At 44.3% G+C, this 15,097-nt stretch overlaps 2 protein-coding genes across 2 annotated transcripts; one reads left to right on the forward strand and one right to left on the reverse strand.

Annotated features, from left to right (window-relative positions):
- Nucleotides 1–2,671: 2,671 nt before the first annotated feature.
- On the reverse strand, nt 2,672–11,312 carry CDK1 (cyclin dependent kinase 1). Its single transcript, XM_069019099.1, has 8 exons — nt 11,244–11,312; nt 10,365–10,415; nt 8,799–8,955; nt 7,617–7,740; nt 7,060–7,230; nt 6,325–6,488; nt 6,061–6,202; nt 2,672–3,032 (listed from the first exon to the last, which is right to left on the reverse strand). The coding sequence occupies exons 2-8, from the start codon at nt 10,399–10,401 to the stop codon at nt 2,919–2,921; spliced, it is 909 nt and encodes a 302-aa protein (XP_068875200.1). The 5' UTR covers nt 10,402–10,415; nt 11,244–11,312; the 3' UTR covers nt 2,672–2,918.
- A 104-nt stretch (nt 11,313–11,416) lies between these two features.
- Nucleotides 11,417–13,525, forward strand: LOC138112802 (uncharacterized). The gene is made up of 2 exons (XM_069020390.1): nt 11,417–11,903; nt 12,597–13,525. Exons 1-2 carry the CDS (start codon nt 11,478–11,480, stop codon nt 13,110–13,112), a joined length of 942 nt encoding a protein of 313 aa, XP_068876491.1. The 5' UTR covers nt 11,417–11,477; the 3' UTR covers nt 13,113–13,525.
- The last annotated feature ends 1,572 nt before the right edge of the window (nt 13,526–15,097 follow it).

Here is a 15,097-nt window from a genome sequence, read left to right on the forward strand (position 1 = left end):
TGACACAGCAGATGTAAACCAGAGCAGCTGGTGGTCAAAGCAATGGGAAATTCTTAGATTACTCCACAAATTGATGCAGCTTGTCAGAAAATAAGGCAAAGAGCTTGGTTGAGAATAAATAGTCAGTCTTAATGAAGTAGGGCCTGTATATCAGTGTTTCCTTATTCCCACTCAGGCTTTACAAACCTGATACAAAACAGAATCAAACAGAGCCAGCAGTAGTGCTGTGCCTTTGTGCAGGGCTGTGGGCACCCAGGAGGAAATGGTGCTGTTCAAAACTGGCTGTTCAGAAGTAACCCCAGATATCAACATGGGAATGCTGGTAAGTTCCCACTCAGTTGCTGCGGAAGTTTGATTTGCTGCTTAAAAATAATTTTAAGTGTAGCAAATGCAGCTGCAGTCTGACTAAATAGGTATCTTCTGACTCTAGCAGGTACATTTCCCATGCCCTCTGGACCAATATAAAACTTACCCCACGCTTCAGCAGCCTGCTAGCACTTGGCAACTTAAAAAAAACCCAACACCAAAACCCCAGTTTGATCCTGTGTAAAATTCTATTTTTGTATACACAAAAGTTTTTCACCTACATTACATTTTAATGGGATGGAGGACAAGCAAGTGAAGTCAAGCACCAAGTTTATCATTTTCAGCTGGGGTTTACTTGTGCTCTAGTAGAAGACAAGATACTGACCAGCCAGAGGCAATGCTGATGCAACATTACATTACAGAACTTAATTTTGGACAAGGGCAGATTGCTTTTAAATAAAGTGATTCCATCCCCAGCTCTTACAACATTCAGAAGAAAGCTACTGCAATAGGTGCCAATAAATATGTCTGCTGATTATCACCCACAGTGGCTTAAATCCCCAAAGTGCAAGGCACACCCAGTTTTCACTGGAATAAAATTGAGTTTTAGGTGGCCAAAACTTGAACATCAGAAACCTTCCACATGCTAGGTGCAGGCAGCAGGGCAGTTCCCAAGGGTAAGGATGTTATTTTCCCTAAGGGAAGCAATCTGCCTCACTGATAACTTGGCCTCATTGATAAGAGGGGAGCTGTGACAGTGAGTCAGGTGTCTGGGTATGATATTCAGCACCTGATCTCACCTGAGGCACAAATGGACAGCGTTGTGTGCCCCTGCCCCTCCCCTGTGCTAGGAGGAGCACTATAATAACTCATTCAGAGCTGCAGTGATGTCACAGCAGCAGCTGTAACAGTGCCTGGCTAAACAAGATTGCAGACTTGGAGTAAGTTATTGTTTGAAAAGCCCTCTTTGGAAATTGTAGTAGTTTAGTTAAGATAGGCTAAAGCATTCCCCATATCACATGAAACTGAGACAGACACCAGTTACTTACAAAACAAAAATAAAGCTTTACCAGTACTACAAGCAACAAAGTATTTCATTTGCCCAGCTGAAGTCTGTTCCACGCACAGAACCTTGTCTGTGCACTAGCTTCTGACTTTTAATGCAGTTACTGGCAGGTTCCCCTCTTGTCCTACACCAAGGTGACCAATTAGCAGCAGCAGCAGCAATTGCAAAGCTCTGGGCCTGTACAGCCCATATCAAGTTACTACATTCAAATGGAGACAAATTAGGTCCCTGCTTTGTCTTGAAACTGCATCCTTTCACTGGTGTTAACAGAAAGGAATCAGCCATCACCATCTTTTTTTCCCCCCCACCTTCAATTAAGCAACTTACCTGTATGATTTCAAAAAACCTCTCCTCCTCAGTGCTCTGCTACCACAATTCCATTAAGCCAAGTCTCCAGTATTTCTGGAGATTAAACACTTTGCACCTCTCACCATGCTGCTTGTTAACAAAAGCTAGGTCTAACACAAACTTTCAGCTACTGATGGACACAATAAGCATCTGATGAACTGGATAGATGTCATCTCCACTGCTTTTAATGCCAAGATTCAGCAGTTGTAGGACAGGACTCCTACAAACCCCCAGTGTTGAGAGTTCATATTAATGCTTTCACACACCCAATTTAGAAATCTAAATACTTTCAATACTATTCCCCACTGTGCTGCAATCCTTGGTCCCTAACCAGCAGGCAGAGGAGCACCACAGTGCCTAGAGCCAATAAAACTTGGACCAGATGTACAGCCCATCCCTACTGGCGTGTCTGAAAGCCAAGAATGGAGGTAGCAATTGGAAACTAACATACAATCAGTTATCAGTACACACCTTCGAACTCTATTGGAACTTTTGACAACACTCAACTCTTCAGTTAAATGACAGGGAGCTTTAAAGGGGAAAGCCTGTGTGGCATCTCAGTTTATGATTACAATTCCAACATCTAGGTAAAGTCTTGGGCCCCCAAGATAACAAAAACACAGAACAAAGGACCTTTCTCAAATCCTGATTTGTAGCTGCCTTCAAAAACTCAAACCCTAAAATCAGTTTGGCCATCTACACTTTTGTAAGTTGCAATACATCAGCAGATCTCACAGTTGTTGTTCTTTGGCACATCAGTTGCCAGGCTCAAGTAAAATTGTAACTAACATTGCACTGAAACATCTCAAACTTGAGAATTTCCTGTCGTAGCAGGAACAAACATTTAGAAGTTTGGGTTAGCAGCTTTTTTTTAGCCATTGGTACTGGTGGTACCTTACCAGTGCATTCCAAAGAAAACATGAGTCCTGCAGAACAGCCATGGCCTGGAAATAAGTTCAGTCCTCTACAGGGGTTAAAGCTTTATTTATAGAAAGTTGACTGCATTAATTGCAGCAATATTTGCATTGTATTTGAACTCAGCACTAACAGGTTAATATTTACATTTAGATAACACTTAAACCAAAACCAAACTGAATACAGCCAGTCTTGAGAGCAAAAAGACAGACATACAAATTACAGACTTAAGAGTAAAATAATAATCACAATTATTTCCCTCCAGATTATTTAGTCCAAAGGCCTATTTCTTAATCAGATTAGCAGGAAGAGTGGATTTGTCCAAGTCATCAAAATATGGATGGTTCAAGGCCATTTTGCCAGAAATTCTTTTTGCAGGATCATAGATTAACATTTTCTGGAAGAAAAAAAAGAAACATTTACTTCCTCATGACATGTGAACTAAAATAATGTTAAATAGGTAGATATTTAACCATAATAATAGAAGTACCATAAAGATATTTCCCTCCTTTGTTCTGTGCTCTCCTAGCTGGAGAGATTATTTCCCTACAAGTCAGAAAGTGAAAAATCCCATTTACCCTCCTGTTCTGTAACCAAGCCCTTGCCTGTATCTGGGTACCTCATCCACTGAACTAAATCCAGAACCAGGAACCAAGCAGCAACAATTGTCTCAGCTTCTGAGGGAAATTAATAAGGTTTAGGCTGTTAGAGCCCTAAATGTTTACAAGGGCAAGTGGTCTTACACTTGTTTTGTTATTGACATTGAGAAAAATGATGTTAAATTGCTTCTGCTCAGGTTGGTGAAGCACTTTACAATTAAAATAAGAGAACGATCAGTCAGTTTCAAAATCCAAATTGGAAAGTAGACTACAAGCAGGTAGGACTGAAGAAAACTGAGTTAAAACTTGAGTCTCTTTGCAATAAAATACTTCAATTGAATACCTCAATAAAGGTGATAAGCAAAAAGAGTGAATGCCATAGCCATTAAAATAGCCCAGACCTTTATAGAACAGGAGGAAATTTGGTCATTTTTAGCCATTAAAAAAAAATATCTACAGCTTATATCATACAAGGGGTCAAAAAAGGAATTAAGTATTCAGAAATTTGCTACTAGACCTAAAACTAGCAAAGTCTTTTTATTTCTCCTTACTAAAGGACAGACCATTTCAAATTCAGGAATCAGGATTCCACCAGCTGCCTCTTCCCTGTCTGCACAACAAATCTGTCTTCCAGAACAAAACTTAACCAGTATTACTCTGCCCAGTATTCAGTCTTGACATTTAACTGTCTTTACACTTCATTCTACAGGGAGTCTTTCAAGTGGATTTAAACCACTGAATCTGCATTTCTGAACTTCTGCCAAATGCAGTGCTGCCTCTGGATTTAACCTTGCATGTCCAATTTTACCTTGTGGCAGGTTCCCATTACCTATATCCAGAACAGTGTCCTATAGTTAATTCTGATATCAAAGGTCCTCTCAAAATTGACCTAAAGAGGGAAATTTCTCTGAAAAAGGAATGTTGTGACACTAAGACTACAGCACTGCAACTGACAGAGTAAGTAAAGGAAGCTTTTCTGAGGAGTCTGGAACATCAGTTTTTTCTGGCATCTACTGTCTTGATAATGCAACATTTTTGATGACAGCCATTAAGTGCTTTGAAATGCTGGCCATTTAGGTTATGAAGATCTTAAATTTACAGCCTCACTCATACAATTTGAATTACACATTTTTTTGAGTTAAGACATTTTCAAAGACAGCTCCTTTACATACTAATTCCATCTGCAATAGTCTATAGAAAAAAATTAACATTTTCACTGACATATCTGAGCTTGTGCTCTAGAATGAACTATTCGGTCTTGTTGCCTTTAAAGTTATATTACTGGTTTTAAAGCCTTAAAAGTGCTATAAGAAACATAAAGGGATTCCAGTCAGGAATAACACTGTCACCAGGCACTAACAGGAAACTAAAATGGCAACATGGATTAAGGCAAAACTGTACAAGACTTTAAAGAATTTAACATGCTTTGAGACTAGAACTGAGTTAACACCATGAAGAACTAGTACTTTTTTTTTGCCTTTATTAGCAGCAGCCCCAACCACTGGCTTCACACAGTGACACCCCACCTAAGCACAGATGAGCCCTTGGCAGGTCCTTTTCATACAACTGTATCAACAAGATTCTCCTGCCCATTCCATTGATTTTAGTTTGTAAACACACTCCATAACAATTCTGTTTCAAACTGATTCAATAAAGATGCTGTCAGTGGTCTTATTTCTGTAAGACAACTGTGCTGCAAGGTTCAGAGCTATCCAGGACAACTACATGCTTAACAAATGTTCAGGCTGTCAGTGTGAACTGGGGCTCTGTTCCACAAGAAAAACTGTGAGAAATTGTGATCATATGAGCTTTTTGGGAAACACTGCTTCATTCAGAGTATTCTGCCATATTACCAATATGAATAGTGAACTACTCAGTGACTACTTACAGCCCTGAGCCACAGGTACTGCTTACAAGTGCTTCTGAAGTGTCACCTTGTCTTGAGACACACAGAGCACTCACCCCACACCCCCAAATGTAGGGCTGCACTGTACAAATGCAGCTTTAGAACAGCCAAAGGACAACCAAGGTACAATTCTTATACCTCAGGACATCAAAGAGCACACCCAAGATGTGACTTAAATTAGCCCACAGTGGCAGCACATGGACCAGAAGAGCACTAAATGGAAAAGCCTGATGAAGAGCTTCCCAGTTAAAAGCCTGCTGTAGTAATTTAACTGCCTGGCCACAGAACTAAAGGAAACTCACACTAGACACAAGAGATACCAATTAAGAGTTAATACACCACAGCCAAAAACCTTTAACTCAAAATTTAAAGGCAATTGAGGCAGACACTACAGACAAACTTGAACTAAGTTTCTTGTCTCAGCTAATCAATACATTCAGCTGTTTCCATCCTTGTTTACTCAGTTAAGACCATCATGAAAGTTTAACCAAGATGAATGCACCTAGATTAATCCACATGCTACCATAACAAACATTTCCAACTGGCTCAGCAGTCATACAGCCACATCACAATTGGTGCTGGCAGCAGGAAGGTGACAGCTACTTGATGGGCAAAAGCTCTCACTGAGACCTCTTTGTAAAGACACGTCCTCACTTTAAAGCTGTGCCTGGTTTATTTTTATAAAAAAGCTGAGGCATAGTTGCTTCACATGAAGAATAGTCTGGTATTACTTGTGAAAGGAGTGAATGTCACTCAAGGTGTTGGTTCTACAAGAATGAAGAGACATACCACTGCTGATAGCTTGAGCAGCTCCATATTTTCCTTCTAGCCATATCTGATTAGTATGGCTTTGTGTATTCCGGAGTATTTGAAACAACCCACTCAGTTTCTTAATCAGTAGTTTAAGACAGACTACTTACAGCCAGCAGATCAAGTCCATCTTTATCCAAGTTTTTGACATGTGTTTCAAGGCTGACAGGTTTCCATTTTGGGAATGTATTTTTATAGTCTTGCAGGGATTCCACCTCAGGCCATACCTCATTGTTGGGGGTCCCTAAAGCTCTGGGCAAGCAAAATATTAAGCAGTTTAGTCAGAAATATGTTATGTACTATTACACTTCTAATTACACACAGCTGTTGTGTGGTGCCACACAAGCAGCAAGGAAAGGTTCAGCCCACCATACCTGAAGATTCTGAAGATCTGGTCAATCTCTGAATCCCCATGGAAAAGTGGCTTTTTAGTTGCCAACTCAGCAAATATGGTCCCTATGCTCCAGATATCTACAGGAGTAGAGTAACGAGCAGATCCCAGCAGCACCTCTGGAGACCTGTACCACAGTGTCACTACCTGTGGAACAAGGAAAGGTTAAGTTTGTGGAATCAGGTCCTTTAATTGACTGCAAGAACAATTGCTCATTCATTATTAAGCAGCATTGCATTTTTTGGTAAAAATAGCCAGTAGTAGACGTTTTAATTTACTAAAAGTGTAATACTAGTTTCAAACCTCATTTGTAGACAAACCAACTACATTGCAGTAGCTTCTACTTCAAGAAAAGCAGCTGCCTGCATGACTTCTTTAAGAGCAAGGATCCTTTGGCACCCAGCCACAAGCCCCCTCAAACTTGAGTGCTTTGCAAAGCAAAAACGCCTTTATGAGATAGTGAGCAACAAGTCTGAGTCCATCTGACTCACTGTGAGTGGGATTCATAAAATGCTTTGGAACCTTAGAGTAAAACCACCTTGAGCAAACACTCAAAGAGGTGGAAAACTGTTTTGGAAAGCAAACCCTAACTTTTTCATAGTTTTATTAACTTATGACTTGAAAAAACTCCACGATTCTTTTCAGCTGTTTGATAACCAGTTCTCAGCAGGAAGCACATAAGCACTATCCAAACCACCAGAAGCACGTCCCAACTCACTTCATGAGTGTAGACCCGCACTGGAATTCCAAAGGCCCGGGCCAGTCCAAAGTCTGCCAGTTTAATCACCCCCTTGTCATCTATCAGGAGATTCTGAGGTTTCAAGTCTCTGTGTAGAACTCTTCTTGAGTGGCAGAAGACAATACCTTGCAAAATTTGGTACAGATAACTCTAGAAAGGATGAGATAGGAGGAAAGAAGGGAAGGAGTTAGTACGTTAGGGTCCTGCAACACAAAGGTGTTCCCTTATATTAGCTCTCCCCACAGTAGAAGGAAATGGAGATCCAAAACATTGCAGATACTGAGTTAATATCAATCAAAAAGCCACACAAATTAATTCTCAAGACTAATTTAAGGCAGTTCAACCTCAGTAATTAAAAGATTTTTCAAGTTGCATTTGAAAGCAAAACTCACATTCATCTTATTATCTACAGCTGCTTATTTAACCTTTTATTTCTCCTCAAGGAGTTAATTACACTGAAAGTAAGAGCTGCTTATGGCTTAGTAGGTCATCTTTAGATTAAATTCCCTCTGAAATTAAGGAATTGTCCTCATTACCTTAACACGTGAACGTTCCAAATACTGGCCAGATGGAATGCTATCCAAATATTTCTTGAGATCCATGGAAAGGAATTCAAACACGAGGTACAGTCTTGAATCCTGCATGAGAACATCCTGAAGACTAAAAATTGAGTATACCATTAATTCCACTGCAAAATGCACAGACTCACATTTCCTCTCTCAACAGGGATACAAGCTGACATTTCCAGGTTCCTATTATGGAAGTCTTAAAAGTCTTCAAACAACAGACTTAGTGAGTTAAACTGTCATCTGGAAAATCAAGTGTATCTGAAATAGCGTCAGACTGAGATAAAAGCCGATATGCTTCCTCTTAAATTTATGTTCCCCCATATCCAACACAGGAGTCCGAGGAAAAAAACACTGTTGCCCTTAAAAAAACCCCCACCTGTGGGTGTTGGTGCCTAGCTTGTCTTTGAAGCTGGCTTGTTATAGCAGAGCCTGAATTACTAGGAGGGTTTAAGAGAATATTAATAGGAATCTAATAGACACAGCAGGATTTGCACACATTTTAAAGTATCATCTTCACCCTTATTAGAGTGTAGGGGTTCCTAAACCCAAGCATAAATAACTACATTGAGACACTACCTGGCTGGACTTGGCCAGTTTTAAGGCACATTAAAGATCAAGCATTTTACTGCATTAAAGAGCAAGCATGTTGTGGGGAAGACAATAGCTGCAATCATTTTTAGAGGTCATCACTGATGGAAGTTTCACTCCTAGCTCAGGTGTGCCATCTCTGACAGCATCAAAACACATCTAAATTCCTGCTACAGAACAGCAGGGAAGAACATCAGAACACTTAAGTCAAATGGTCTATTCCAAGGGGGCAAATAAACCGCCAAGACTGCCTGAAGTAACAGCTTCAGCCAGTTTTCATGGGGTATGCTGCTTCCATTCTCACAAAAACCCCTCTGAAAATAATTTACAGAAATTTCTAAATTATTAAAAATTTGTTCAATTCCTAGAATGGAAAGAGGCAACATGAGGAAGGTTTAACTAGAAAACTGCAATAAATATAGAACTGAACTATCTGCTGCAAAGCAGACACTATATTAAACAGAAAGGTTCTCGCCTCACTAGATGAGTGGAAAAATAATTTATGATTGATGGGACCTAGTGCCCTTCCAAGAGTTTAGCTAAATACCAGTATATGCATACCAGACTATATTGGGATGATTCAGCTCTTTTAATAAAGAAATTTCTCGGATAGCAGTACTTGGAACACCTTCCTCCTCACTTTCTAGACGTATTTTCTTCATTGCAACCACTTGGCCTGTGGTTTTGTGACGACCTTTATACACAACACCATAGGTACCTGAACAAAAAAACAGTGAAACAAATATAGGAAGTACCAGCTTCAGGTACAAATAAGTCATTGCAAACACGAGCTGCTAACATAGGAAAAGTCTTTGCAAATGGAGTATTTTGTTTGATTACAAGCTACTACTTAACTGTGGAGTTTAACTGAGCAATAGTTCTGTTTGTTTAAAGCATGCCACCCATGAAGTGTAACATTTGTTAGGATGCTTAGAAGCCCAAGTGTGACAGGTGAATATTTGAAAGATGTAGTTATAAAATCAGATACTGTTTGAGTTTCAAGCTGATTAACTTTCAGCCAAGATCATTATACATGGTTGTGATTTTGCCATTGACACATCATATTAAAACATTAAAGGTTTAGCTGCAAATGGAAGTAGTGCTCCTTCTGCAGTCTGAGATCCAGCTATCCATGGGTATGAGTTGTAGAAATACCTCTGGCACAATCCTCAGTGCAGGAGAGAGGCTAGTGCTGTGGGTCTCAGCAGAAACTGAAACTGGAACCAATATTAAATCTCACATCAATCCATTTTAATCATCAGTGTTCACAGAAGTAGAACACTTGAACCCAGCTGGGTAAGCCTTCTCTTTTTACCCTTCTTGAAGCATTAATCCCTCACATGAGGCCAAACTAGTTTATTTCAGAAAGATTCATGCACAAGGCTTTGGTTACGAAGTTTTGTTGCAAGATCTAAGCACACCTTTTGCTATTGCCTCAGAGTGCAATCTCAGAGCAATGTACTTCAAACTTTCAAGTCCACATAAGGCTAGAGCTTTCTGTAGTGTGTTATAAAAAACACTGACTCCTACAGTTAACACAGGCTGGATTTCCAGTCAAAGGGAGGCTGTGACTAACATCTGCATCAAAGCCATCTTCTTAGTGCCTCAATGGAAAGTAATTGTTAAAATTCACTTCTCCACAGAGGCTTCCAATCTGTGCTTTCCCTTGACACCTGCACTGCCCATATGGAATCAGAGCAGATCAATCCAGAAAATACTACTCCCTACCAGCAGCTCCATGCAAAACCACACATTGCACAAATTCAGGGGCAACTGGTGAGTCCATACACACAGGAATAGTGGACTTTCCTAAACTGTAAACTGGCTTCAAGACACAGAACATATTTTTTCTCCCTTTTGGAGGAATGTTACACCATTAGCCATCAAAATGAAGGCAGACACTTTTCAACACTGGTCAGTTGTTTAAAAAGACCATGTCACTTTCAAAAAAAGGACAGGCTGAAAGCTTTTACAGATATAGATAACTACCACAGTAAGCCACAGGCTTATTTAGCCACTTGGTTGGGTCTCAGTGGTTCCTGTAACAGGCAGAGTGCATAGAGCTTCTGGGACACCTCATAGCTCAAACTCTGGAGCATTTAAAAGCTCACTGTTCCCCATACTTACCTTCCCCAATCTTCTCTATTTTAGTGTAATCATCCATTGCTGTGGCTATCCCTGAAACGGATAGGAAAAAAGAAACAGAAAGTGAGGGTGAACAGTTGCTGTCCTGAACATAGACAAGTCACTGAACCCATGCCAGGCCTTTAGAAGTGGTTGCGCCTCACATAATTAAGACATAATGTGAAATACTTAACTGTTCTCCTCAACAAAAACACAGTATATATTTATTCAGAATTCCAGCTAGAAAAACTACACCCCAAAGTGCGAGTGATTCCAAGGAAAAAAAGATCTTTGAAGGAAGCTTCTCCAGGGAACTGAAAAAAGTGTAGCCTACTCATCATTTTTACCTAGCTACTCACTCAATGAGCTAGAAACAGATAGGAATCCCACTATGTAAGAATCCGGGGACTGGGTGCTAGCCATGCCAGGGAACACCGGCCCAGGGTGTCACGGGCGAGTGCCCCGCACAGCCCGCGGAGGCAGCAGCCGGGGCTGGCACTCCACAGCTCCCCCGCTCCTCTGGGGCGGCACCAGCCTCGGGGGGTTCCGGACACCGAGCGGATCCGCGTTACCTACGGCTCCCAGAGGCTGCCAGCTCCGGCCGGGGCGGGCAGCGCCCGCTCGCCGCGCAGGCCCCGCTCGGTGCGGCCCAACCCCTGTCCCGCTCCCGCGGGTCCGGAGCGCTCCCCCGCTCCCTTCCCGGCTCTCCGGGGCGCTCCCCCGCCCCCCGCCGCAGACCGGGAGGGGCCGGGCGGCCGCGCTGTGCCCCCGGCTGGGGAGCGGGACCCTACCCGGGCTCGGGAGCGCGCACCCCTCTCCCCCAGCTCCCCCCTGCCCCTCACGCGGCCGCGCGCACCAACGGCCCCTCCGCGCGCCGCTCACCTGCGGAGCCGCCGCCGCCGCACAGGCACGTCCGCAGCGCCGCACGGGCGGGGGCGGGGCCGCCGCGCATTCGAACCGTCCGCCCGCCGCGCTCCGCCAATGGCGCCGCGCCGGGCCCGTTCAAAGCGGCCAATCAGCGCGCTCCGCGCCAACGCGAGGCCCGAAGGGCGGCTTTCGGCTCCGCGAGGGGGCAACATACCGAAATGCTGCGCGGCCGGGCGCGGCAAGCTGAGGATGCGCCGGCCGTCCCCTTGGTTCGCGGACGGCGCGAGGGGAGGCAGTGTGGCGGCGCGGGGGGGTGGTTCCGGGCTCCCGAAGCCGGTGACACGGGACCCGGACCCGCTGGGACGGCACCGCTGGGCGGACTGGTCACTGCCCCAGAATCACGGCATGGGGCAGGCTGCAAGGGACACCCGTGGGTCACCTGGTCCCTCCTCCCCGCTCATGCAGGGCCGTCCCAGAGCACATGGCACGGGTTCCCGTCCAGACGGTTCTGGAATATCCCCAGCGAATAAGACCTGTCCCAGTGCGCGGTCACCGCACAGTGAAGTTCCTCCTCGTGCTCTGGTGGATCTCCTGGGCATCAGTTCCTTCCCATTCCTCTTGTGCCATTGCTGGTCCCAAGGAGCAGCGCCTGGTCCCTGCTCTGAGCAGACAGAGGTGATGTTCCCTCTCAGCTGTCTCTGCTCCAGGCTGAACAGCCCCAGCTTCCTCAGCCTTTCCTCCTCAGAGAGATGCTCCAGTTTCTTGAACAACTTTAAATCTCTTCACTGGACACTGGGTACCGCTGGAATAACACTTTGGGCTGTTGGCATGGTTTGGGAAGTATAATTGTGTTTGGACCAGGCTAGGCTTTGGCTGCAGCTGCTCCTTTTAGTCAAGTCTGTTAGATTTGGATGCCATGGCCGGCTAGAGCATAAATTCATTATTTCAGGCTGCACGGGTGCTGATCTGGGAAATGCTGCTGTGGCCTTGGGAGCTGCTTTTAAAGCATATGCATTAATAAAACGTCATTGGGTAACTTAATTCCCCAGAAACTGGGACATGTGTCTGTAGGAAAATTAAAGTTCTGTATCCCTACTCCCAGATTAAGAAAGATTAGTCCCTGTACTATTCTAGCTTCTGAAAGAAGGGTTGGGGACATAATTAAGAGGGGCACCTGTGGGCCCTGCTCAGCGAGTGCTCTGCCAGCTGAGACCTCTCTCCACCGGTACCCAGGAAAGTGGTACTACAGTACACATGAATTAGCAAAAAGCCGGGGAAAATACTACTCCAAACAAATTTTGTTACCGAAAGGCTAAATAGATTAGTGAAGGTCACGTGTTCCTAGTTTTACAAGTCTTTCCCCTGCAGGACAGTTCCACTGTGCATTCTGTGATGCTGCTGACCCACTCTGGCACCTGTTTCCCATCCGCACCGACACTCCTGGACCGGCAGCTCCTGTGGAAACCTACAGTTCCTGCAGGGGTGTGCCACAGGCACCACTCCACACCGCTGATGTTACTGCTTTTCTTAATTACTTCATTGCACTGGTTTACAACATTCTTGAAGGACGGCTTTGCTGCTTGTCTTAAATGTAAGCAGGGCAGGCTGCTGCAAACAAAAACGTGCAGCTTCTCCCTTAAAGCATTTCTTTGGGAGGGTGATTCCAGGAGGCAGGACTGTTTATGGTACACTTCCTCCTTCTCATCCCTACCCCATGGCAAAGGCGAGAGGCAGCTCGTCCCGCTCCTCCCCCCGAGTGCGTTTCAGGGTAAAGCCCCCGCACCTTCCCCTCCCTCCTGGGGAATTTTTGCAGCAGGTGGTGCGCATGCTTGCGGGTCTCTGTTTACTTTGAATCCTGTATTCCCACCACTTGCTGGGAATTAACCTGCCTAGAACGAGGCTTCTGTATATCCGGGTAATTCCGTGTGTGAACACGGCCTCACATCTGCGGTTATTCATAGGAAGAGAGCCTGATGTGCTCTGCCCTGCACCGTGGCAGAGAATTTCTGTGCTCTGTGTAACAAGTCCAAAGCAGCCAGAACAGTCTGGGCACAGCAGTGCACATGGATCAGCTGCACAGCTCAGGTAGAGTGTGGGACACATCCCTCAGGCCTGGCTCTGCACCAGCAGCAGCACTATCAATGTGTTCTGCGGCTTTGGGGGAATTGCTTACTATAGCCAGCAGGGGCTGGAGCTACTACTGCTGGACTAGTCCTTGTCCGAGAACCTTAGGAAGGTGGCCAAATTCCATCTTTTCCTTCAGAGAAAAAGAAAACATGTCTTGGAAGTCCTAGACATATGCTAACCCTAGTTAATTTACAGAGGTTGGTGTCTTGAAGTATCATAAATATTCAGCACTATAAATTAATATAAGCTATATTAAAATATATAGGGATTATATATAAAATATACTGTGTCTGAAAGTACTGAATACACTGATATGAATAACCTTGAAAGTGAGATTTTTTTTCTAGCTTTAGTTTATATACACACAAGTATTTCTTAGCTGTGCTCTGACTGTCCTTCGTGCTGGACACTAACCATTCATTCTCAGAGTGCTTGCTGAATTTTCAAACTCTTTGCGAATACATCTTTTTCCATACATCCCACTGTGTCATGGGCTTTCAGTGGGGAAGACCACGAGGCACCAGAAGGAAAGCTGGTTGAAGAACAGCTCTCTCTTGCAAAGGACCCCCACTTGTTTCACATGTGAGGAGACTTCTCCATGAGCCAGCAGCACACAGCGCTGTGATTGGCTTGAGGTGGTTGGTCATCCCCTTGGTCAGCACCTCAGGTGACAAGTTTGGCCTTTTCTGATACGTTTAGAAAAGGTATGGGAGGCAGATGGCTTTGAGATCCGTCTGATCGCTGTTGCACTCGAAGCCCAGCGTCACTGCCCCTGCCTTTGTATCAGCTCCTGTGGCTCTGCCTCAGTGCCCAGGCTGTGCTGGCTTCATCAGGTGAGCAGCTCAGGGACATTATTTTGCTGTGGTCTCCGTGTTGGGTGGACTGGTGGCCGTGCCAACACCTCAGAGCAATGCAGAGTGCTGTTGTGTGCAGTGGTGTCCTCCAGGAGTAGCGGAGGCCGCCTTGCCCTCAGCCTGTGGCCCTCTCTTAGAGCTCCAGCTGCCTTGCTTAGGAGGCCGAGTGCATGGAAGTATAGACTCGACATGGCATTAATTTGTCAAACATCAGTCTGACAGTGCTGTTTACCTTGCGTTTTCCTCCCTCTTGCTGTTGTCTGCGTGTCCTTAGGATATAAATCACGTCTCCTTTCTGACTGGATAGTGCTTATCTCGGTTGATCATTGCTTTGGACATGGCAGGAGCTAATGATGCTGCTTGAGACAAGCGATACAACTACATTTGCAGTGACTTCTGTGTTTGAAGGGGTTTACTGTTCTGCTTGAAGGAACAGCAGCAGTGAGCGTGCTGACAGCTGAGTCACAGATGGACACATGTGGGAATCCCTAGGACTGCTGCTCCCCTTTACAGCAAAACATGGATCATCCAAGTGCAGAACCGAGGGAAACCTCCAAGGCAAACAGCAAAGGAATCTAAGTCTACCTTGACAACACAATGTTAATTACATTTTGTTTATATAAATGATCAAGGGGCACATATATTAAAACCTCTTTGGCATCTCAGACTTCCACTTGCCTGAACTGCAGCGCTGTTTGTGCAAGGCACACGGGATCAGAGCAACAATGCTGAGCTCGGATTATGGCATTACAGTTGTATTCATGGCTGAGAACCCAGTGTAATGCTCTGAACAACTTCTTCTCTGCTGAGCAGAGGGCAGCTGCAAGAGTCAATATCAGCTTGTCTTCCACATATCAATCATATTCTCCTCAGCAATAACATCACTGT

The sequence above is a fragment of the Aphelocoma coerulescens genome, chromosome 6 (assembly GCF_041296385.1).
Source record: "Aphelocoma coerulescens isolate FSJ_1873_10779 chromosome 6, UR_Acoe_1.0, whole genome shotgun sequence".
Classification (NCBI taxonomy): Eukaryota; Metazoa; Chordata; class Aves; order Passeriformes; family Corvidae; genus Aphelocoma; species Aphelocoma coerulescens.

Coding starts and splice junctions, on each gene's coding strand:
- LOC138112802 (XM_069020390.1), top strand. CDS start 11,478: ATGCGCCGGCCGTCCCCTTGGTTCGCGGACGGCGCGAGGGGAGGCAGT. Junction 11,904..12,596: donor CCTGCTCTGAGCAGACAGAG/GTGATGTTCCCT, acceptor TTTCCCCTGCAG/GACAGTTCCACTGTGCATTC.
- CDK1 (XM_069019099.1), bottom strand. CDS start 10,401: ATGGATGATTACACTAAAATAGAGAAGATTGGGGAAG. Junction 7,231..7,616: donor TGGAACGTTCACGTGTTAAG/GTAATGAGGACA, acceptor CATCCTTTCTAG/AGTTATCTGTACCAAATTTT. Junction 3,033..6,060: donor ATGGACTTGATCTGCTGGCT/GTAAGTAGTCTG, acceptor TTTTTCTTCCAG/AAAATGTTAATCTATGATCC.